This window comes from Microtus ochrogaster, chromosome 8, assembly GCF_000317375.1.
Source record: "Microtus ochrogaster isolate Prairie Vole_2 chromosome 8, MicOch1.0, whole genome shotgun sequence".
NCBI classification, from domain to species: Eukaryota; Metazoa; Chordata; class Mammalia; order Rodentia; family Cricetidae; genus Microtus; species Microtus ochrogaster.
This window is the reverse complement of record NC_022015.1, coordinates 81,246,001-81,270,400: the sequence shown is the minus strand read 5'-3', so window position 1 is coordinate 81,270,400 and position 24,400 is coordinate 81,246,001. Positions and strand designations below refer to the sequence as shown.

The window sequence follows — 24,400 nt, the reverse complement described above, 5'->3', positions numbered from 1 at the left end:
GCTTCTGCCTCCCCTCCCCCACTCGCCCCGCCCCTCCACACACTCCGGCTCCAATAGCCCCGCCCCGGGCCTCCTAGCAAGCCTGGCATTCGCTAGGAGGAATAGATGGGCGGAGCTAGAGCAAATGCAGTTGTCCAATCAGAGGGAGGTAGTGCTGCCAGTTTCCCTTTCCCCGCCCTTTTCCTTTCCTCCGCGGCTGTGAGCGGTCTCCCGCCCACTGGGCGCCGCTGCTAGCTCGGCCACAGAGAAAGCCTCCAGCCGGGTAGAGAAACAACTCCTAGGCGGAAGTGACGGTGGAAGGCCAGGCAGCCATAATTGATAATGGCAAGAGGCGTTTCCTGTCTCCCGTTTGACGTACACACGTTTCCTTCATTCCGTCCCCGTTACCCCGGGCAACGGCGGAGCCATCTGGGAAGGAAGGAACCCGTAAGTATACCTACAGGAGAGATGACCAGCCAGTCCACGACAGACGAGTTAATTCATACTCAGGAACCGCAGGCTTTGTTTTCAGGCCTTTTACAGAGATGCCTGATCACTTACCTAGAAGAAATAACTTAGAGCTTCAAAACTCCCTCGCGCCGGAAGTTGCGCTTGGTACTTCCTAGTAGGGTCCTAGCCAGAAGGTGGGAGTAGTCGCCCCAGCCTGCGCCCCAGGGGGTGCCGCCTCTCCCGGAATTGAAGAGTGAGGTGAGTGCGCCTCGTCACCAAGTGCGGGCCGGCCAGGCAGGATAAACCGCGTGCAGGGAGATCTGAGAAGACTGGTAGGGCCTAGGGCCGCTTCCGCTGGCGGAGGGTTTTCTTTCCGGCTGGTAGGGCGGTGGCCAGCCTTCCCTCCGCCCCTCTGAGGTTCCCTGGAGGGCGAGGCTGCCCGATACTCCGCCAGGCTGGCCAGAAGGCCGACCTGGGCGCCTGGGTCCCTAGCAACTGCTTAGCTGAGCTCCTGACCACGCCTCCACGAGTTCCTATCAAGTACAGTACTCCCTGACCTTTAAGGACTGTATTTCAGGATCAAAAAGGAATCAATTCCCACCCCAACTATCAAAGAAAAAGGTGACTTTCCCACCGCCAGTTTTCATCTTTTTCTGCCTTCCCGTCCTGAGCTCTGTAGTAGTCGTGAGTGTCTACGATTTATCAAACAACTTAATGCTTGTAAATATTCTTTTTAAAAAAACACTTATTTGTTGTATGTGTCTCCAAGAAACTATATCATGCAGTTCCTTCTGTAGACTTTTTGAGTCAAGAAGTCAGTCGTTCTGTATCTACAGATTGAATACTAAACTACAAGAAAAAGATAATTTTCAGGTAAATTAAGGATTGCTTGTACCTAACCAATGGATAACGAGAGTGCAAACCTACCTTCTCTACCTGTGTGCCAGGCAAAAATGAAGTTCTCTTGTCTTCTCTGAGGTTATTTAGTCTGACGTCACCTTTTGTGAGTTTTGTGCCCATGATTCTGTAATCCTTGGAGATGGATTTCCAAATTGTCTCCAACAGGAAATGATTTCCCCCAAGCTTATATTGCACTTTTAAAACTCATTTCGTTTTATGTGTGTTCATGTTTCACCTTCATGTATGTCTGTGAAAGTGTCAGATCCCCAGAAACTAGACTTACAGACAGTTATGAGCTGCCATGTGGGTGCTGGGAATTGAACCTGGGTCTTCTGGGAGAGTGGGAAGTACTCTCAACCCCTGACCCATCTCTGCAGCCTTTATATAGCACTTCTTGCATGTCTTATAATAGTCACTATTTAATGTATCCGCTGCTTACATATTTTTAACCTCACAACTGTTCTTATGCATGAATAAAATGGTTTGTGTGGGATTCGCCAGCTCTGCAGCTAATCGTGCACTGACATAACGTCCCCTCTTCAGCTCTGTTCTGGATGACTGAGACACTCCTACAGTGTCACTGTTCTGCGCTGTATCAGAGATTGAGCGTAGTCCCCGGCACTGAGTGTTTTCTTAGGTCTACCCTCTGAAACCTTTACAGCATGTTACCCCGTCTGTTTTATTGTGAAAATGTGCAGACATTGCCAAGCTAAAAGAGCTAGGTGTGGTGCACCCAGGAGGCTGAAGCAAGAGGATCTCAAGTCAAAGCCGCTGGAATACATAGTGAAATCCAATCTCCAAAAGGAGTGTGGGTAAGGGGGATAGCTAGAGACTGTACAGTCATGCACCATTTACTTATGTAGAATACTTGTTAACATTTTGCTATGTACATATTTCTTTCCTCACATTCCTAACTTATTACTATTTAAAAATAGGTTATAGATCTGCTGTTCGACACCCATAAGATTTCCTATATGAATTTCCTAAGAATTTTGAAATAGAGAAACTGAAAAATACAGTATCAATTACAACCAAGAAAATTTTCAGTTTTCTAAAGTAAAATACAAAGAATATACAAATCAAAATTCTGTCAAAACTTTGTAATGTACATGGACATTACCACTCTAACTTTAGAACTGTCCCGGGAATCTTCTTCCCCTCTGTGACATGGGCATTTTGAAGAAGTCAACCAGAAGTATTGTTGAGAATGGATCCCTTTCCTTACTTCATGTGACCTAGAAGTTCAAGAATCAAGAGTCTTGATTAAGCTTGTTTCTTGTACATGACTATGTAACAGTATTATTTTTCCATTTGTGTTCTCAAATGCAACTACGTGTACCATTGCCATGTGTTACTAGTGAAGTCCATCTCATTTAGCGTGCTGAAAGTTTGACATTTAACTTGCCTGTGTCTAAAGAGTGCTTACTAGTACTCTGGGCTGGCAATATAGACTGTCTCCTTTTAATAAATGTTGCTACTTCGCCTATGCTTGAAGCTGATGCAATGAAATCTACAGCACAGTATACTGATGTCAGCATAGTTTCTTGAGTTTCAAGTCCTGGCACCCTGTGGTCTGCTGTTGAAAGATTGTAGCTCTGTAATTCAAATACACAATCTTGATGTTATCACAGCGGATACCACAGCAACTGTGGTCCATCTGGCCACAATCCAGTTTAGGCAATGTTATTTTCTCCCTGAAATTCTTCTGCAAGATCTAATTGTTCCTGTTGTTTCTATGATAGCTTTTTGGTAGTAAGCATTGCCTATTAAAAATTGCAAAACCAAGATTATACTTAACACTGAGTTCATTAGTAACACTCTCTGCCCGATGGATAGAGAACTGTGGAATTTAGTTGATAATCAAAAGAGAAAAACTCCCAAGAATGCACCCTACACTTACTTTTCATCTTGAAAGTGAAAAGAAATCTCTTAGGTTAGTGTAGAATGTTTTAGGTATCATACTGAAAGTTAAAATAACATGTTTTAATAGTTACTTTCTTTGTATAGGAGGAAGTGTGCTCATATATGATTGTGAAACAATTTTAGCTTGGTACTAAATTCAAGAAGGCTAAATAATATAGTAGTTAAGACTAGGTTTTAGAATCAGACCTGGATTTCAGGAATATGACCATTCACTAGTAAGTGTCTGTGGGCCGTTTAAAACTAAATTTAAACAGAATTCAAATATTATGTAAAGTATTTTAGCTTGCCTCATAGCTCACAGAATGTGGTCACAGTATGATTGTTATCTTCTAAATCAGTATAATTTAGGCACATATTAGGCATTAAATGTTTAAAGGTCAGTGAGATAGACAATTCTCCAAATTTATATCAAAAACATAAAAGATTCTAATTCATTGATTCTGGAGGACTTTAGAGAAAGTGCACATTTTTAATAATAAAGCAAGATTTTTATGAACAAAATCTGACATTTGAGGAATGAGCTTTAGAAAGCAATGTAAACTATCAAATAATTTTTTTCTTACATATTATGGAAATAGCTAACTAGTTATCTCAGCTACTAATTAACTTTTCATGAGACTAAAAGTTAATATTTTTAAGAAATATCACCTAGACCTGAATTTTAAAACAGGTTATTAAAGAACAGTATTTTACATGAGATGAATATGAACTTAATAGTGGTATATGCTATTGGAATCTCCCAGTGCTTATGACATCATCCAAATCCCCCAGGATCAGTTCCTGTTCCAAGGCTTAGGCACATTTCAGAAACTAGACAGCACACATTTTATTAACATGAGTCTGAGTTAATTAGCCAAACTGAGCATGTTGCAGCACATCTATACTAGCAGGTGCCAGCTAGCAAAGCAGAATAGAAGCTGCTATGTCTCCAGCTGTCTGATGTCTGATGTCAGTTGGCTTCTCCACCTGAATGTTATCAGTCTGCATTTGCTTGAGTAAAAGTGGGTGTTACTACTGCACATCTACTTGGAAGCATTCATTCAGGGTCACTCTCACCTTTCCTTATTAGCTTACATTGGACAAGCTATATGAGACCGGAAGTGCAGCTCAGGGGTGAATGTCCAGTTAGTATACAAAAGGCCCAAAATTTAATACCCATTCTTCCAAAATCTGTTTTTGAAACCTCATCATTCAACTTCAACATTTGAATAAAACAAGATTTTTGTTATTGTTCCTACAATTCTGTGCCATGCCCACTTGAAACTACACCAAACAAACTGAATTTACTTTAAAAGAGCTAACTTAATGAGTATTTACAAAATAATTTATTTTAAAAGCCCTAACAATGAATATCCTTTGTATAATAGGATTGCTTCTGGTAGTTCAATATTTAGGATTTGAATCTTAGTTCCTAGCAGGCCAGATCCAGTGGTTTTCACTAGTCGCACCAGCTCTGCTGGAGGATGAAGCAGGAGTATTACTTGAGCCCAGGAGTCCCAAAGCAACCTCAGCAACTGCATCCCAATCCTGTCTCGAGAGGGGGAGAGGAAGTTGGAGAAATGGCACAGACATTAAAGACTAGGTTTCCAACTTTAAAAAAAAAAATCAAACAAAAGTCAATCCCTGCACAACTGGTACAGTTAGACAATTGCAGTGGCTCTGTATTTTACTACAGGTCAATGTTAGATGTGCTTAACAGCTGAGCTGATAGGAGGAGGGAAGCAATGGGAATCCTAAGGACTAGAGAACTGGAGAGGACATGTTTATCAAATACTTCCAAATACAGCTAAAATTTGGATTTTATGTCAAATCTTCAGGTTTTCAAAATTGATTCAAACACTTTTTAAACATCCAGCAGACCATTAAACTAAATTAAAATTAAACTAGTCTGGGACTATAGGGCTCCAGCATTATGATGTCTATATTTCAAAAAAGCATTATGACTTAAAGAGTCACAAAATGCTTTAAAGCACTATTGTAGTCAGAGGCTGCTTGTTCGTTTCCCGAATGCTTAGACCCAAGGTAATCACACAGAAACATATTAATTTGCCCAATAGCTTAAGGGTATTTGTAGCTAGCTCTTACATCTTGAATTAGCCCATTTCTATTATTTTATATTTTACCATGAGACCCGTGGTTTACCAGTACCTAGCGTCTTTCTCCTCCAGCAGCTACATGACGTCTCCCTGATGCCACCTAATCTCTCCTCCTCTATCTGCTTAGAATTCCCATCTTGTCCCATTCTGCACTGCAACAGGCCCAAAGCAGCTTCTTTATTAACCAATGGTATTCATAGCATACAGAGGAGAATCCCACATCACACTATTACTTCTGTTGGTAAGAATTAAGTCACTTGTCATCTCTGCCAAAGATTCAAGATAGATTTTTAATATGCAACAGAATTCTGTTCCCTTGGTTACAGTCCGTATAGGTTTCTACTCTTCACTGCTCACTTAAAATCTTCCACGTGATTTCAGCCTCGAGTTGTAGATATTATAAAGTACATTTGCTTTATCACACATTCTAAAAAACATTTAAGGATACAACTTGGCAGTGCATGCTGCTTAAAATTTAAATAAGTAAAAAATGTTAAAGAAAAACACTTGAATAGATCATGCTGTCATATTTATAGGGAATACAATGTCTACAAAAATTCAAAGGTCTTGGAACTTAGAAGATCCCTTAATGGCAGTGTAGAGCAAGTCCATCATGTCATAAAAATTTAACCTCGGATAGTAAACCATGCTGAATTTCTAGGCATTTGTCTATCTGCTCTTTATGTGGAACTTTTAATTTTGGATAGATATTGAGATATGAAGTATGTTTTATATGAGGAAACCAAGCTGCATAATGATTAAGGAATGTATTCAGGGTCACACAGCTAAGTTAACCATCAGTATAACTTAGGTACCTCATTTAAAGTGGATACATGAAACAGCAAAATCAGCTATACTAATTAGCATAGAGTACATCTCTATATGTAAATAAATTTACATTTCCTTATATAAATAAAATAGATTACTAAAAGAAAATTTTTACCTCAAGCTTGTTTTCCGAAAGCTTTTGTTGTCATGGCTTGTTTGAAACACAAGAACCCCTAAACTACTCTGAAGCATTCCATTTCATACTTTAGAGATGGGTTTTCTATAAATTAGGATAAGCTGATGAGTTTACTTAACAGGGGAAAGAGTGATAGTGAAGACCAAGTAACAGGAATGGTGAGCAATATAAGGAGAAGACATTTTCCTATGGGAGTGACTTCTAATACAAAACCAAATATTCCTGTGAGCTAGAACAGTTTTAGAAATGGATCCAAATCCTGTCCTGGGTCTTGATTTTGATGTTTCTGATCCATATTCTTATAACTGAAGTTAGATCTCAGTAATCTGTCACCCCTTCTACCACTTCAGTGACCACAGCTTGCATTTCCCAGATAGCTAGACAAAGATATGACCTAAAGCATTTAGCTCTGTCTAGCTATTTAACATATTGCATGTCTGCTCCGAATGTGACTGCTCTGCTGGAACATTCTTTTAAAACACACATTCTGCTCAAATGTCTTAATACATATGACTTTCTTCTAAACAGTGACATGAAGTTAATGGCATTTAAAAATCTTGGTGGCGCACGCCTTTAATCCCAGCACTTGGGAGGCAGAGGCAGGTGGATCTCTGTGAGTTCGAGACCAGCCTGGTCTACAAGAGCTAGTTCCAGGACAGGCTCCAAAACCACAGAGAAACCCTGTCTCGAAAAACCAAAAAATAAAAATAAAAAATAAAAAAAAATAAAGTCTTACAGCATCACCAGCCAGCTAGATACATTCAAACTAATCTGTGTATAAGATCATTACTAAGAGTGTGACTTATAGAGAATGATGGGAGTCTATAGCCATACCACTGTAAAACACAACTGACCTCCGAAGGCAAGCAGGTTCTGACCTGGTTGATGGGTGAATAATTCTGAAATGTTCCTCCTTACTGGTATGTTTTTCTTTATTAAATATTAGTAATAAACCCCCATAACTTTTTTAGACTTTATTTTTTCTGAGAATCTAGTTTTATGACATCATTATAGCGGTACAGTACAGTATTGCTAATATTCATTGAACTCTTATTGCTAGGGATTGATGTGAGGCTTGATATGAATTCTCTATTTCCCATGCATTAGTATGGCATGTGTGCACCTACACACATACAAAATAAGCAAAATGCTTTAAAAGGATGCTTCTCTTCACTGCTGTGTATTCCTGTGTTTTTACCACTAATCCCACCACCCACCATTTTCCACCCCTGAGTGATTTTGTACCTCTGTCATTGATACTGATGTACAGCTGACTCTGTATACCTCAATCATTTTTATCTTCCAACTGAACTTACACACTTGCTGAGCCTAAACCTGAATTGTGATGTTTTAAGTCGCTTTTATATTGCTGTGAAGAGACACCATGACCAAAGCTCCTCTTCTTTTGATTCTGTGATCCAGCTGGTTGCCAAGACTGAAACATCCACTGCCTGTATTCGACTCTTTAAAGTGCCTTTCTGTTGTCCTCCTAAAACAGCTTTTACATCTGTTCTGTGCAGGTCCTTTTGTCTTGAAGAGACTGCAGTGATTGCAGCTGCCAGTGTTAAGACCACCTTTAAGATAGCCACAGAGAACAGCGGATGTCCACCCGCACCACTCTAGGTATGTCTACATGTGCATGCAGCACAACTGTCACCATGCTGTACGTGTGTCATAGAATGCTATTCTGACAGGCAACAGCAAACAGCTGCTATTTTTGCCAGTTTCTCAAATACTCTGCAAGATATTTCTCTTTTCATGTTAAAGTAGTTCCTTTAAAAGACAGTGTTTTCCAAGAGTGTCTCAACTTTCCACTTACTAATGAAAGAAGATAAACCATATTGAATTGATCTTTATAAATTATTCAGGAAAAGGGTGATTTCAAAGTAGCTTTATTATATTGTAAATAATGGTGTTTTCCTTGGAGTGTGCTCCGCCTATCATGTGTCTTACCACACATCTACAGGCTGTATACCATGTAAGCATTTTTAAAGGAGTCCAGGATCAAATAAGTTTGGCAAATAATACATTTTCAGTTCTCCTGCTGCAAATTCATTACATACTTTATTACATTTAAGTTTCAAGAAAGTTTTGATGTTAAAAAGGAAAATAACTTTTCCTTCATAGAGCATCTCAAATTTTAGTTAACTATAAAATTCTCTCAGAAAATCTATTAATATTTCTAAGTACAACATAATGTGATTTTACAAATGAGTAGTATTTATGTGAGGTTACACATATGCTTCAAGACACCTAAAGACAATCAGGGCAGAATGAAGGCAAGCAAGGATAAGAATAGTGAACTTGTAGACCATTAACTTCCATGTGAAGTCTCTAAGGCTTAATTTCCTGAAAAAAAAGGAGCCAATAGTTAACCATGCTTAGTCTCATTTCCTGTACCTACCCCTCCCTTCACAATCACATAACAGAAAAGAAAAAGAAAAAGGCATTCTCCTAGCCAGTGTAGAATTTTACTGCAATGAAATACTTCAAGGACCAAAATCTCTTGCGTACCACAGACAGTAAATAAAGCGCATTTCAAGACTAAGGACTTGGGATTCTTAGGGAATGCTGAGCTTTCACAAAAGGAAATGCTCAGTGCTCAACTTCCAAAACTACACAAGGAAGTGTAGGTACTAAGGATGCAGCTCAGTAGTGAAATGCTAGCCTAGCATACACAGTGAGGAAAAATTAATTTACTAATTTGTTATTAATAGGTCACTATGACTTTCAAATATATAACAAGTTCAAACAAAAATTTTTGCCATTTCTATCTCAGTACTTATGCCTATATAAATGAAAAGTCAGATTCCAATAAATTCTCGGCCAAGCATATGTAAACTTACTGAGAAAAAAAGTCCTTAGTAACAGATGTGTGGTCAATAATTTTAACAATGTGTACTTTAAAGTTTTATTTATTTAAATTTTTGTAACCAGCTAATATGCTAGTACAATCAGTAACATACCAAGTATGAAAATGTTACATTAGATTAAAATTGTGTTAAAAATAAAGAGATCTAGGGATTAAAATGAATAATATAAAAGCTCTAAGAACTTTTCCTTTTTATTAAAATGTTACTACCAAATTGCTATTTACATTGGTTTTAAAAATTGATGTTAAGTATGTAGAAATCATGTCCTTTGTAACTATTACAACTGAAAAATATTTGTTGATTTAGAAACATGTCATGATGAATTGCAGGTAAGACTCTGAAGGGAATGTGCATTCTTAAGGTAAAAAAGACACTTTAGTGATCTCCTCTTCCAGCTTGTCCAAATACATGACTGATTTTAAAAGCATCTTTCTTAGACAAGTCTTTCAGTGCTCCAAAAACAGTAAAATATCGTATGACAAACATTTTTCTTTTGAGTTCTTTTGCATTCATTTTAGACATCCATTACTTGGTAGGTTTGCATTGACTTCTCAGGATCTTAAAGTACACTGCCCATCAGAACTATGTTCTCCAAGAGAGATTACAAACTTTAAAAAGGGAAGGAAACAGCACAGTATTTTCCAGTTACCCTGTCTGAAGACAAACAATAGTATAGTGACACTGCACTTAGCAGTGTTAAACATGCCAGGTGGTGACAGCCCACACCTTTAATGCCAGCACTCAGGAAGCAGAGACAGGCAAATAGAGTTCAAGGCCATCCTGGTCTACAGATCGAGTTTCAGGAAGGCTCCAACGCTACAAGGAAACCCTGTCTTGCTATATATATGGGTTCCAATATGGTAAGAATACATCTACTTCTTCATTTTAATATTTGTCTTAATATGCCATCACAATCTGGGTCATTTTTAGTCTGAGATAGCATTCTAGTCTGTGCATAACCCATAATTTATCTCTTGGCCAGTTGGTGAACAAGTGGGCTCAGTATTGCTGAACATGTTGCTCGTCAATGTCATTTTTAATGCAATGCTGAGTGGCCATCCCGACTCATAAACATCTGCTGTAGTTTCATAAGTATGATAGCTCTGAGGTCAAATACTTGGTTTTAGTAGATAAAGCAAAGTAGCTCTGTAAAAAAAAAATTGAAAGAGGGTGCTCATTTCCATAAGCCTTCTTTCGCTGTGGAAGTTAACAGGCTTTTTGATTTGTCCACATTTCCAAAGTGTAGCACATAAACTTACACATATAAAAACAGTCTTTGCTTAAAGTGTCATCCTAATGATTTTCCTATTACAATTGGATTACCGTCTTCCAGCATTCAATTTAAACTTCTATCTGTACTAAGCTACTTTCTGTTGTTTCTCTTCCCTTATCCCTAGCTGTAGGCTCCAAAAGGCAAAAGATTTTTTTGTTCACTGATGAACACTGTCTGGCATATGGTAGGCCCTCATGGCAGTTTTCCAATACACATTTCAGTAATATATGTTTTTCTTTTTTGATCCATCCATCTCTGGTTTTGTATCCCATCTGCATTGATACTCTGCTTAGAAGTAGCCACAACTCCTTAGAAATCACTACACCCTACAAAACACTTGTGTTTGGCGAGTAGCAGACTGCTATGAGAAAAAAGAAAGAAAAGAATGTTCCTTCTTACTCTAGACTCCCAGGGCAATTATCCAAAGTGCATATCCTGGCCAACGCTAGCCATTAGATCTCCACCTTGCTTATTTTAGCCCTTCCCTTCCTGTTTCTCTCCTGTCAAGGCCTAAGGGGCCTAGAACAAGAATCAGTCCTACTAAAGCAGAAACCGCCTAAGCAAACGAGGGCACTGATGTTACCCTCACCAGTGTCAACACATTCTTTGCCAGTCCTTTAGCCCCACACCCTTTCCACTAACAATGGCTCAGTCAAACAGATGAACACCAAGTATCATTGTTTTCCTCTTGTATTTTGGATGTGTAAGAGGTAAAAACCAAAGGAAAACAAAGAGTAGTGATTTAATTATACAAAGCTAGAGTTGCTCTTTCTGTAAACAGCTAAAACTTAACCTACCATGATAGGCAGCATCTTGCTTGTATGTAGGAAACTAGTTACTGTGCTTTACTTTTCTCAATCAGTAATGCCCATCCTTTTCAGTGGCATGTCAGATCTGATGCAGGCACGGGATTTTCATTGTGATGTTTTTAATGGAGATACGAGGGTGCTCAGTAGCTATATTGATTTAATTAGGGATATGCACTGCTATCAGTCTTCCACCCAACATTGAAGAAAAAGACTTGAGTATTAAGTTTCGGGCCTAAATAGAAAGGAAAAATGTATTTGGGGCTGTGCATTCTAAGGAAATTGCATGGTATACTTACCTCACACTCCATTTAGAGAAGAGTTGCTTTCCTGGCCTACTCCTTATATCATCTACTGTCCCTGATAGGACAGAGAGAGAACAGGAATAAAGTTTGAAGACAGGAGTTCTGAAGAACAGATAGAGGTTCTCAGGAACCTAAACATTCCAGAGTAATTTGAAGGAGAAGATAATCAGTTGAAGAACATAAAGTAGAAAGCTTATATTAGGAATGTCTAAGGAGTGGAACAAGAATGACAAAGAACAAAAGCAGTTTCATTTGGTTATAATTAATTTGCAGTGGGTGGAAAAGCAGGCGCCGAGCCAGCATCACCACTTTATAAATAATAAATCTTGGTAGTAAACATTGTGAAAGACATAGTAAGGTTGCCTCAGTGTAGTGAAACATCACTGAATGGGTGGCACTGTCTAGAAAAGCGTATTTAGAAAGGCACCATTCTACAACTTGATCCAGGAACTTAGAGCAGACAGTATAGCTGTAATCTGCAACAAGTGTTACTGGCTTAAATAGCCATAATACTACAGGAACGTGTATCCTGGTCCTTTAGCATATAGTATCTCAGTGGAACTACTAAAGCATGTTTCATGTCTATTTCATAGCTTGCTTACCCACTATGTTGCTTCTTACAGGTTACAGCTGAGCAACCCAGAATTGAAAGTTAGGAATCAGCTGTCAGCAACACAAGAAAGAACGTTAGGAAATGTTGCCTATTACCACCTCGTCATCTCCGCCTCACCCCTTTTCAGTTGGTAGATTGGTGTTAGTGTCTTCTTAAGAAAGGAACTGTCAGTGAACTAAGAAGCCTTACTATATACCTTTTCTCAACTCAATGATTTCCTTTTTTAAAAAAAGAAAATATGTCAGGCAATGGTGGTGCACACTATTAATCCCAACATTTGAGAGGCAGAGGTAGGTGGGTCTCTGTGAGTTTGAGGCCAGTCTGGTCAACAGATGAGTTCTAGGACTGCCAGGGCTGTTACACAGAGAAACCCTGTCTCAAAAAACAAAATAGAAAAAAAAAATGTAAAATCAAAAAGAGAAGTGAAGTTTTACAAATTTTTTCCTAGGATAAGAAGTTAGAATGCTTAGCATTCCAGTTACTATTGACTAAAGACTGACAAGATCTAGATACATGTAAAATGTCTCAGCCTTATTTCAGAGAACCACAGAAAACTGCTCAGGAAACCTTACAGGAAATCTTCACTTTCTGTAGTATTTGTTTCAGCTATGGTCGCCAGGAATTCTTTGGGAATTTTAATGTCAGTAACTGATTTCTCATTGAAGGAGCAAAAGCACCGTATCCAGCAGTTATAGATGGCAGAAGTGAAGTCGATGTTCCGGGAAGTCCTTCCAAAACAAGGTATATTTCACAGGTATTTCATTGTAGACTACTAGAAGACTTATCAGGTGATGGGTATAGCACAGCAGAATAGCTAAGTGCCTACATCTTCCGGGTTATGACAGTCCACTCTCACTTATAGTTTGTTTTCATGAGTAGGTTGTAAAAGAAATTCTCACTTTTCTCAACAAAGGATACCAAATTAAGTACTGTTTCTTGTAACTATAAATCTTATTGTACTGAGCTAGGCAGTGGTGGCACACACCTTTAATCCCAGCACTTGGGAGGAAGAGGTAGGTGCATCTCTGTGAGTCTGAGGCCAGCCTGGTCTTCTACCAGAGCTAGTTCCAGGACAGGCTCCAAAGCCACAGAGAAAACCTATTTCAAAAAAAAGAAAAATCCTGTTGTACCTCAGTGCAGAATACAATGTGAAATTCTCAGTGAAATGGAATTTAAAGGAAGATTGAAAATATGGGGAAAATAACCTAAAGTCATACTCTGGTGAGAAAAGCTAACCATTCCAGTTAAATAATCCATAATTTGAGCATTCACGTTAAATATTTCACCTTGCTGTATTTCTTCTGTGTTGTGTATATATTCCTCCAATTAAACATTTGGTCCAAAAAGCTATGGTATATCAAAGTCCAGCTCTTGTTTCCTGACCCTTCTATAGTGTTAAGAATTGTTGCTTGTGGGATCACTGATTTGTCAGTCTAGGAACAGAAACTTTTTCATTGACTTACATTCTAGTTACAAATCAAAACCACCAAGCATCTTCCTCTGCTGTGGGATAATGCCCTTGTACCCTGTAAGATTTATTGGTTCAATAAAATGCTGATTGGCCTGTAGTCAGGCAGGAAGTATAGATTGGGTGACCAGACTAGAATAACTGGGAAGAGGAAAGGCTCAGTCTGCGGTCACCAACCAGACACAGAGAAAGCAAGATAAAAATGTTGCATTGAGAAAAGGTACCAAACCACATGGCTAAACATAGATAAGAATTATGAGTTAATTTAAGTTTGTAAGAGCTAGTTAATAATAAGCCTGAGCTAATAGGCCAAGCCATTTATAGTTAATAAACGGTTATTTGTCTGTGTTTATTTGTGACTGAGCATCTGTGGGACTAGATGGGACAAAAACTGTCTATATTCCTCAAATTAATTTCTTTTTTTTTCTCAAATTAATTTCTTATTTCTTATTAATAGGGCAGTTGTCTGTAGAAGATGTAACCACAATGGTACTGTGTAAACCCAAGCTTTTACCCTTAAAATCTCTGACTCTGGAAAAACTAGAGAAAATGCAGCAAGCAGCACAGGATACAATCCGCCAACAAGAAATGGCAGAAAAAGAAGACCAGCAAATAGCCCACTGACTAGTACCACTTTAAGGGGACAACCCATCTCACCTGTTCAGGAACTAGAAACTATTCTGCATCTATAGGCTGAAAATACATAATCAAACTGGACATTCATAATTTTAAAAAATAAAATTTGGGAATTTAAACATTGGCTTGTATTAAAAAGAAAACTTTGAATGATGTTTTATGGGATCTTAAAAAGGTTTTCAGAATTATAAATTACCTTATTCAACCTACCTACTGTAGTAGTGTTAGAGATTAGATGTGTCTTTTCTGGATGATGGATTCCTCATCTTTTTAGACACCTAAATCTGAAAATAAACTATTCTTGACTATATTGTTACCCAGAAACAAACTTAACCAGTTATGTACCATGTCATCCTTAATGGTTTGTAGCCTGACCATAATGACAGCAGTAATAACAAAACTGGCTTCTTAACAAATTTGATTTTTAAAAAACCTTCAGCTATTTTGGAGTCAACTTAGCTTTTAATTACACTAATTTTAAGAAATAGAGAATTACAAAAGTATTGATTACCAAATACAAAAACCTAGAAATGCTTTATTTTAGCCATCACAGTAATAAACCAATAAAATAAATATGAGCTTTAAAAAACACTAGAGAGTTTTCTTTCTAAAAGACTACCTAGCCTTGTAACCAAGAAAATATTTTGGAAATTGTAAATATAATGGTTGATTGCAGTCACTAGACTTCTTCAATTGCCACAGACTTTGAAACCTTGCTAAGTAATTAGCCTTTATAAAAAGAGGCTGGAAATATGATCTCCCTTTAAAGTAACTTATTTATTGGTAATTACATATTGATATTTAGATAAATGTAAAGCTTTAAGTAGAATACTTATTTAAGAGAATACTTTTTTTTCTTCCATGAGCAACTTTTATTTCTTAACCTGAATAAACTCTCTGAAGTCAAGGAATCTAAAACCATAGTTAAAATATGCTTCAAATTTCTATACTGTAATTCTGTCAAGATATCCAGCTGTTCTATGCCCATCTTCTTGCCAATCAGTCCTGCCAGAATGTGCTGAAGTCTGTTTCCCCCTCATCCCTTTCCTCAAAGAATGCCTGGTCATCTTCCTGCTGGAATCTCTTCTTTTTGCTTTTCATAAAGAGCTCATGAACTAACAGGAGGCTGGGGTATTTTGACAAGTTCTTAAAGCTTAAAGTCCAATCCCTGATCTTCTCACTGGAGCCTTGCTAACCCTCCGAGGTGACTGAAGCAGCACCCACTCCTACTTCAGAGTTGGGAGTAACCATCTGCTTTTTATCTTCCGTTTCTGACTGGGAGCCTTGCTCCCGGAGAGTGGACAGTCTCCTCAACCTTCCACGATGCTTTGGCTTTTTTACAAGGTCCCCCATTCTGGGGGGTCCCCTTCTGAAACAGTTCTTCTTGCAAAGAGCCCTCTTGGTCAGAAATGGAATCTTCCAACTTATTCCAGGTAAGGGAGCTAAAACCACTGTCTCCAGGTGTTGAAACACTGTCTCTCACTTCTGCTGAAGAAGAAAGCGTTTGGCTCCCCTTAAATCTAGTTTTTGATATGAGACTACTTATTGGAGTTACATACATGGTTACCTCTGCTCCATAGGTTGTCTGGCTACCAGAGGAGCCCAGTTCAGGACATGTGTTCTCATCACTAACACTTAAACTGCTGTCACTAAAGTCGTGTGTGATAGAGCCTTGGAAATCATTGCCTTGAATTGGAGACAGACATTCCACTCCGAATAAGCCACACTCTCCCGTGGAACCATCAACCGTGGAAGTCTTGTGCTGAGTAAAACTTAACCTCAACTTCTGACTGCTAGAAGTGCCATCCTCTGTAACTAACGAGCTGAAGTTGTCCTGCTTTGGGAAACGCTTTTCTAGGCTAACAACGTGGCTTATGTTGCTTTCCAGAGAACAGCTTTGTGGATCCGAAGTCCCCTTTCAGAAGAGTGAAAGATAAGTCGAGCTCCTACGCAATGAGCATGTTTTCCTTCTGAAGGAGAATACTTTTTTAAACGTCAACAAAATTTAAAGATAAGAGCTGTTTATATATTAGACAAACTATTCAACTCCAGCTCAAATCAATAAACAAAGATAAACTGTGCATGTATGGTCCCTAGTGTAACCTTAAAAGGCTTTTCACCTATTACACTGCTCTAAGATTTTTAAGTGTCTTGTGTTTATGCCACCTCTATGCAAGTGTCCACAGAAGTCATAAGAGGACATCTGATACCCCAGAAAACTCAAGTTCCTGAAGGTTGTGAGCTGCACGATGTGGATGCTAAGAATCCAACTTGGGTCCTATGAAAGAGCAGCAGGTGCTCACTGCTGCTTAGTGATCTCTCTAGTCCTGTTTTTTATTATTATTATTATTAAAGTTTGAAGATTAAAATAAAAAGAGTTTGTAATAACTTGAATTCACTAAGCTCAAGTGTACTTGTTCTGAAAGCCAGGCATGATGGTCCATGCCTTTATTCCCAGCACTCGGACACAGAGTAGACACAGACTACCATAAGTTTGAGGACACAGGCCAGCCAGAGCTACATAACAAGACTCTGTCTCAAGAAACAACAAAGCATTTTTCGTTTGTCCTGCACTTTGGGAATGAACACAAGGCCTAATGATGTTTAGACAGGAAACCTAAAAGACGTTTTCAACACACAAAATAAATGTACTCCCAACTAAAGAATCAACACTGCTTCACGTTTTATTTTGTTGTACATTCTTGTAGAACCGGGTTCATTTTTCCAGTTTTGTAGAAAAATAGATGTTCCAGCCACCATTTACTTAACTGTCTAGTATTTAAGACCAATCAATATGTTCCCTGGAAAGATGAAAAAGTCTCATGACTAACTCGTCTTTTAAAAATTCTTTTTAAGACAAAAGTGTGTGTGTGTGTGTGTGTGTGTGTAAGATGTGTGTAGGGTGAGTATGTATGTGTGTTTATTCCCGAAGCACAGCATTTCCACAGCAGCAGCCAACATGGGGCTTAGTAGCTTCACTTGTCCCCTAACTAAAGCTTTGTATAAACCAGTGATTTTACTACAAAAAAAAAAAAAAAAACCCACTGTCCTTGAAAGAAAGGAGTGGCAGTCAGACATCAATGCAAAACCTGGAATGATTAGGTCATAAACATGGCACTTAGAAAAAGTAGCTTATCAGAATATTCCACATTTAAGTGGTTACTCTTCTGTCCCTCCTTTAGTTTCCCTTCAAAGAAAAAAAGAAAAAAGAAAAAATACTTCCTTCAAAAATCCCCATTAAATGTAAGTTTATAAAATTTCAGAAATGCCTTGTACCCCCCCCCCAAAAAAAAAACCCTGCACTAACAACTCTTACAGTTCAGATCTGCCGCTATCCCAGCTAAGACTGTAAGAGCTCTGCCTTCAGTAGCTCTCTGGTTTAAGACGACCTCCATCTCCTTCACTTACAAAACGCTTTCTTCCCCTGTAAATGAAAAGGACAAAAACAAAAGCAGGTAAAAATATGACTCGAAAAACATTAAAACCTTGACATCTATGTTTATACATTTAGACATAAAGAGTTCTGCTGTTTAAGGCCAGTGTGTCTGAATTCCTTTGAAAGGATGTTTTTTACCTACTAGAAACCTTAGCCTTAAAAATCATCAGATAAAGAGCAAGTATGAGGAGCTTAGAGAAACAATTACTAATGAATTTTCTTTGTCTATTAGTTGTAATTAAAGTTACATTTTACTTAGACTTCAGTATTTATTTTTACCTTATTTGAAAGCAAGTGAGCCAAACAGAAGGTGACTCAAAGAAAGTAAAGGCTCCTCTTGCCACCAAACCTGATCAATCCTGGGACCATCATCTGGGTACAGAAGGAAATCCCAGAAGTTGACCTCTTACCTCCATATATGTACCATGATATGAACACACATGTCCACATAAATAATGTTAACAAATAATATCACCAAAATGTTTAATAACTAAATTTCCCTTAACCTTAGAAAAGTCCTAATCTGTAGACAACCAAAGGAAATCTGATATCTTTAGCCTATATGCCCCATTAAGGGAAGGCTGACTGTGGTTTGGAAACTCAAGAAACTCTCCTCTATCAGAGCCACTGCACTCCAGCTACTGCAGCAGCACTCTCCCCAGAGAACCATTGGCCAGCAGCCTACATCAGTAAGTGTAGGCAGACCTATTACAGAATTAGCCCCTGGTCTCTGCCCCAAACATGCAAGATCACACATGCATGTGTACTTAGCACACAAACACAAAAGCTTAATGATGACAAAAGTCAAAGTTGTTTGGTATTATATTACACAACTGTAGGAACTCTTCAATGACTCCAGAGTTAAAGCCCCCAATAAAAATAACCAGACTTTCAAACACAAGCTTTAAAAGAATCTTAAAACGCAACCATAAGGTACTGGGACAGGAATCTGCTCTGTGTCCTTAAACTGAGGACTACACTAAGATCAGGGTGGGATGAAATGGTGAGGACAAAAGGTCTCGCTAGGGTTACCCGCTAAGGTGGCAGTTTCACTGATGCTATGTGACGTATGGCATCTAGCCATGATTTGCATTTCCAGAGATGTCTACACCTCCACCTTCTCCTCTCTGAGCCTATAAACTTTAGTAGTAGTTTTTCTGAGACTCTTCACAAAACAGAATTCAAAGCTTACATTTTTCAGACTTAAAAAGAACAAACAAAAATGTATATAAAACATGTTTAGTTACAGCTAAGTCTTTAACTTGCTACACCTACTGCCTTATTAAGGGGAAAAGCCCTTATCAACTCTTTAAATTATATCCTAGTGGTACAAATATAATTCCTTAAAGAGAAAAACAGTCCTACAGTAAGTGTCTGCTCTTCATTACGTGAAGCAAAGAAAGCCACTGCCAAGTATAGGAAAGCATTTGGACCTTAAGTCTAGAAAGTCTGAATTCACACTTTGCCAATACAAGGCACTAGTCATGAGAACTTGAAGGTTCACTAAATAATCTCCAATTTTCTTGTGTTTCTGGTGATAATATCTACACTGAAATAACATTTACTAATATCCTGGTAAACATCTACACTGTATAAAATTAGCTCCCTCCAAATAGTAGTCCTGTCCACAGTTGCAAGAGGATAAGCAAGCTTAAACTCTTAAGTAGACAAGTAGACAGTTCTTCGCCTCCAGTCACTTCAAGAAAGACACTACTTAATTTTCCTGACAGCAGAATGACAAACACACACAACTATCTTAGCTCCCCAACTATCTCATTCAGTATTTTACAATGAGAAAGTAGTATTTAAACACAGTACCTTGATGGACAAAGATCTCGGACTTGTTTGGAAATGATTCCAGCCTGAAAACATTCCTCCACAAATCTCTCCAGCACAGAGTATGAGTGTGGAACATCCAGATTGATATCTGGAATTTCATTGTAAATTCTCTCATAACCCTAGAACAAAATTACAATTGGTAACCCTGCGTAAAAATGATGTCATGAAACAACCCACCACTATATTATAAACTGATGCAGTGCAAACTGGCAAAACAAGTCAATAACTGAACCTTGAAAATAAAGTATATTTGCTTTCTTTAAAACTTCTCTAAGAACACCAGGCAAATGTCAGACAATGAGCAAATTCCCTGACTATCTACTTCTCAATCTACATTTACTATCTTGTATATAAGATAAATAGTTTCACCATTTAAAAAACATGTACAACTTAAATAGGAAAAGAATTGTCATTTAAATGCTTTTGTATCTCACAAACTGAACAATCATACTTTTAAAAAAGACTGAAGTGCTATCTACAATCATACTTTTAAAAAAGTGTTATCTAAGTTTCACATCCAAAAAATTTAAAAAGTCGAACAAAATCTCAGGCATCATACTACACATACACTAAAAGAAACCTTTATTAACAATTCATAACCTTTATACAATTCAAACCCTAACCTTTATACAATTATATAGTTGAGGTATTATTTAAAATAATATCATACATACTCTTTTCATTTGGTCTATGGTAATGGTAGAAGACTTCCACAAGGATTGTAATAAATCTAAGATCATCTTGAATGCACTTTCTCTAGTTGACTCTAAAACCATTACAATGGCCTAAAAATTGAACAAAAAGAGTAAATTAATTTTTAACAGTTCATGAGAAACTGCTCCTAAAAATGTATCAGATCTCTCATCTAACATGTAGTGATTATGTTTTTTGTAATGATTATATAAACATAAATTATTTTAGTATTTTTAAGGAAAAAAAAGCTTTGTATTATTAAATAAAGCATTGGTCACTGTGATAGAAGAAGAGCAACTAAAAATCCTCGTGGGGGGCTGGAGAGATAGCTCAGCAGTTAAGAGCACTGACTGCTCTTCTAGAGGACCTGGGTTCGATTCCCAGCACCCCCATGGCAGCTCACAACTGTCTGTAATTCACTCATACACAGACATACATGCAGGCAAAACACCAATACACATAAAATAAAAATAAATCTTTAAGAAAAAAAGGAAAGACAATCCTCTTGGGTATGAGAATGTACTCTTACTTCATACACAAGCTCGTGGTGAAAATGAGGTACTTCCAGTTCCTTAAGGCAGTGTTCAGCTTCAGAGATGTCTCCAGAGAGTAAGTACTCTTTAAGTAGCATATCAATCTGTTATATTTAAAAGTTGCAATGTTAGAATTTCTAATTTTTAAAAGCTGTGTGCTTACCTAAATTATTTATTTACATTCACACCAATATTAGATTAGGGATTTGACAGGGTGTGTCATAATATTTAATTTTTCATAATTGAAGAATTTCTTCATAATTAAAAAATAAACTTCCAGGCTTTGAATGGTTCATTGGTTTTCTAAGGGATGACTGGTATCCACAAGCAGGTTTTATAATGTAGATGCCCTGTCTTATAACTATAATGTTTCAATATATCCTATTAAAAATAAGGGATTTGCCAGGCAGTGGTGGCTCCTTTAATCCCAGCACTCTGGAGGCAGAAGCAGGCAGATCTCTCTGAGTTTAAAGCCGGCCTGGTGAGTTCCAGGACAGCCAGGGCTGTTAAACAGAGAAATTCTGTCTCAAAAAACAGGATAGATGAATGAATGACTAGATGGAGTGATTTCGGGGCTGGAGAGACAGCTCAGCAAGTAAGAGCATGCAGAGGACCAGACTATCTCTGAGGCTATCTCTGGCCACCCATTACAGGCAGCTCACAACAACTTGTAACTCCAGCTCCTAGGATCCTACAACTCTGTCCTCCATAGGCATCTAACTCAAATGCACATACCCACACATACATATAATTAAAATAAATCTTTGAAAAGGACAAAGGGTTAAATACCACTAGAGGGCACTAACATAAAGTCCCATTAATTTTTGGAATGCCACCAAGTATCAGGGTGGTCTAAATGCAATTGAGAACCAAAAAGTAAGAGATAACTGGGACATTACTACAAGAACAAAGATTTCCAGTTTCTCTTCTCTCTAGAATTGAGAATTTGAAACTCAGTATCTCAAAACATTTAGTGAGGGTGGAGAGACGATTCAGTGTTTAAAAGCACAATGGCTGTTCTTCTGGAGGACCCAAGTTCAATTCCCAGCACCCACATGGTGGCTAGCCACTATCTACGACTATTCGCTGCCCTCTTCTGGCCTCTGAGAGCACTGCATACATGTGGTATACAGACTCTATACAGGCCAAACACCCAAACACATTATATATTACATTAAAAAATTAACACCTTCAGTAATTGAGCTTCAGTCATAGCAAAAGAGACAGTATCATTTCTGGCTCTAGAAAAAGACTGGTAAATTTTTTTTCAGCAAAAGAGCTTTTCAAATAAAAAATAATGTTCTTTACAAATTTTCTGGGAAAAGCACTTGTTTCTAATGACACTAAGTGTATTTTGACTGGGTGAATACAAGAATGAAGACCAAAGTTCAAAGCCCCACACTCACATAAAAATAATGATAAAGCCAGGCATGAGCGTGCATAAATATGATTCCAGCACCGCTGGACAGAGACAAAGGGATTGCAAAAGCTCACTAGCCAGTAAGTCAAGAAAAAATATCAAGCTTCTAGTTGAGAGAGAGACTCTGTCTCAAGGCAAGGCAGTGGAGAGTAACGGAGGAAGATGCCTGATGCCCAAGTATGTACCTCATATGCATGAGTGCACCACCATACCAGACACACATTATACACATACACAAAGTATTTAGTACAAACATACATATTACATACTTAACATATTTTATACCAATATTTAATATTTCAAGTACGTTTACTAAAAACTACACGCTGTGTGTTGTTTAAGTGGTATCTGCTATGCACTGAGAAAGTGCACATGGGACTGAGGAGACAGCGCAGTGGCTAACAGCACTTGCAGCTCTTGTGTGGGGCTGGGTTCAGTTCCCAGAACCCACGCAATAGCTCACAACTGCCACAACTTAGTTCCAGGGGATGCAAAAGACTCTCTGGCACACATGCACATACACACACACATACACGTTACACTAAGACATACACAGTACACATACAGAGAAGCAGGCACACACACATATACAGAAATATATTTTAAAAATTGGACTTCCCACAGGGCAGGGAACCCTGATTGCTCTTCGGGCTGAGGAGGGAGGGGGACTTGATTGGGGGAGGCGGAGGGAAATGGGGGGTGGTGGCGGGGCAGAAATCTTTAATAAATAAATAAATAAATAAAAATAAATAAATAAATAAAATGATGACAACTTCAAAAAAGATTACTTCTTTTTTAAAAAATAAAAATTTACTTGAACCTTGCTTCCATTTAAATGAGTACCCAAAATAATGTAAATTTCAAATTCATATACTGTTATTTCCAATCTCCTTTTAACTGAAAGATAATTCACATAGTCTAATAAGAGTTTGTCAATTTCTCAAAATATCACCTTCAGAGAGTATTATCATCTTAACGATATTGTCTTATAGTCCATAAATGTGGCATATCTTTCAATGTTTTCAGTATTTAGTGTATAAAACTTGAATTTCCTTTAATTTTGTCATATTCTAATTTTATGCTTTTATAAACAGCCACACTTTCATTTCTGTTATTGCTTCAACCTAATGTATAAAGAACTGAATTTCATGTATTGATCTTATTATCATGCAAATTTGCTAAACTACGGGTTAAGTTTTGGGTTTTTGGAGTTTCTCTGTAGATTTCCCTGGATTCTCCAATCTATGTATCATTCATCTGGGAACAGAGCTGGTTTGACATCTTCCTGTCCAGTTAGGATGCTCTTTATTACATTTCCTTGCCTAATATCCCTGGGATATTCATATTTTAACTTTTCTTATAACTCTTCAAATTTTTAAAAGACAAATGCAGTCATGACCTGACATATCTAATCTAACCTATGTAAAAAGCAAAAAATGATCAACACTGTAACTACCCATTTGAGCTAGCTCCTTACCACTTAAACTAGAGATATAAAAAAGACTGAGGGTCGAGGCACCAGCTCAGCCAAAAAGTTCTTGTCATGCAAGTTTGATGACCTTTACTTTGATCCTCGTAACCCACGTAATACATAGCACATGACATGCTTGTAATCTCAACATCAGAAACAGAGACAAGGAGACCTGTGGATCACTATACAGCCAGCCTAACTATGGTTAGCATGAATTCTAATTGGTCTTAATAAATAAAGCCCAGAGTCAGATATTAAACAGTAAAAGCTGAGAGATCAGAGAAGCAAACAGCCAACCACTAGAATTCTTACCTCTACCAATGCTCAGACCAAAGGGGCAATTCTGCTCTCAGACTGCCTCCGACTGCTTCCTCAGACTGTTTCAGACTATTTCAGACTGCATCCTCAGACTTCGTCCTCAGACTGCACTGAGCTCCTGTCTCCCCTCCCCCGCCCCGAGCCTTGTACTCCTCTCTCCACCCAGCCATATCCCTTCCTGTCTCCACCTCCCTAGTGTTATAATTAAAGGCGTGTGACTCCCAAGTACTGGGAATAAAGCTGTGAGCCACCACTATCTGGCTCTGTTTCCCTTTTAGACTGGATCAATTTCTTGTAGCCCAGGATGGCCTTGAACTCAGAGATCTGTCTGCCTGTCTCCTGAGTGCTGACATTAAAGGTGTATGCCACCAATGCCTGGCCTCTATGGCTAATTAGTGGCTTAG

General features: G+C 38.2%; 2 protein-coding genes and 1 pseudogene across 11 annotated transcripts in view; 1 reads left to right on the top strand and 2 right to left on the bottom strand.

Moving 5' to 3' along the window:
• Positions 1-356: 356 nt before the first annotated feature.
• Positions 357-15,941, top strand: Bbip1 (BBSome interacting protein 1). 6 transcript variants are annotated; one of them, XR_003377298.1, is made up of 5 exons: positions 357-426; positions 7,833-7,935; positions 12,848-12,923; positions 14,108-15,719; positions 15,867-15,941. XR_003377298.1 is itself a non-coding variant. In XM_005352477.3 (4 exons), exons 3-4 carry the CDS (start codon positions 12,878-12,880, stop codon positions 14,272-14,274), a joined length of 213 nt encoding a protein of 70 aa, XP_005352534.1. In that variant the 5' UTR covers positions 357-426; positions 7,833-7,935; positions 12,848-12,877; the 3' UTR covers positions 14,275-15,941. The 6 variants fall into 6 exon arrangements, 5 of the variants coding, with proteins under 5 accessions (XP_005352534.1, XP_026637295.1, XP_013203629.1 ...); XM_005352477.3 differs by having other exon boundaries at positions 14,108-15,941; XM_026781494.1 differs by lacking the exon at positions 357-426 and adding an exon at positions 554-687 and having other exon boundaries at positions 14,108-15,941.
• Positions 8,191-24,400, bottom strand: part of Pdcd4 (programmed cell death 4) — a 34,562-nt gene continuing 18,352 nt past the window's right edge. For 2 of the 5 annotated variants that reach the window (XM_005352475.3, XM_026781492.1), the window contains exons 9-12: positions 20,784-20,891; positions 20,236-20,346; positions 19,541-19,680; positions 16,953-17,710 (exon numbers count right to left, since the gene is read on the bottom strand). In XM_005352475.3, coding sequence (XP_005352532.1) covers positions 17,650-17,710; positions 19,541-19,680; positions 20,236-20,346; positions 20,784-20,891 — 420 coding nt within the window. In that variant the 3' untranslated portion in view covers positions 16,953-17,649. Of the gene's footprint in view, positions 11,625-16,952; positions 17,711-19,540; positions 19,681-20,235; positions 20,347-20,783; positions 20,892-24,400 lie in introns of those variants that run through there. The other 3 variants (XR_003377297.1, XM_026781493.1, XM_005352476.3) reach the window with 3 other exon arrangements.
• LOC102002287 lies at positions 15,099-16,730 on the bottom strand (annotated as a pseudogene).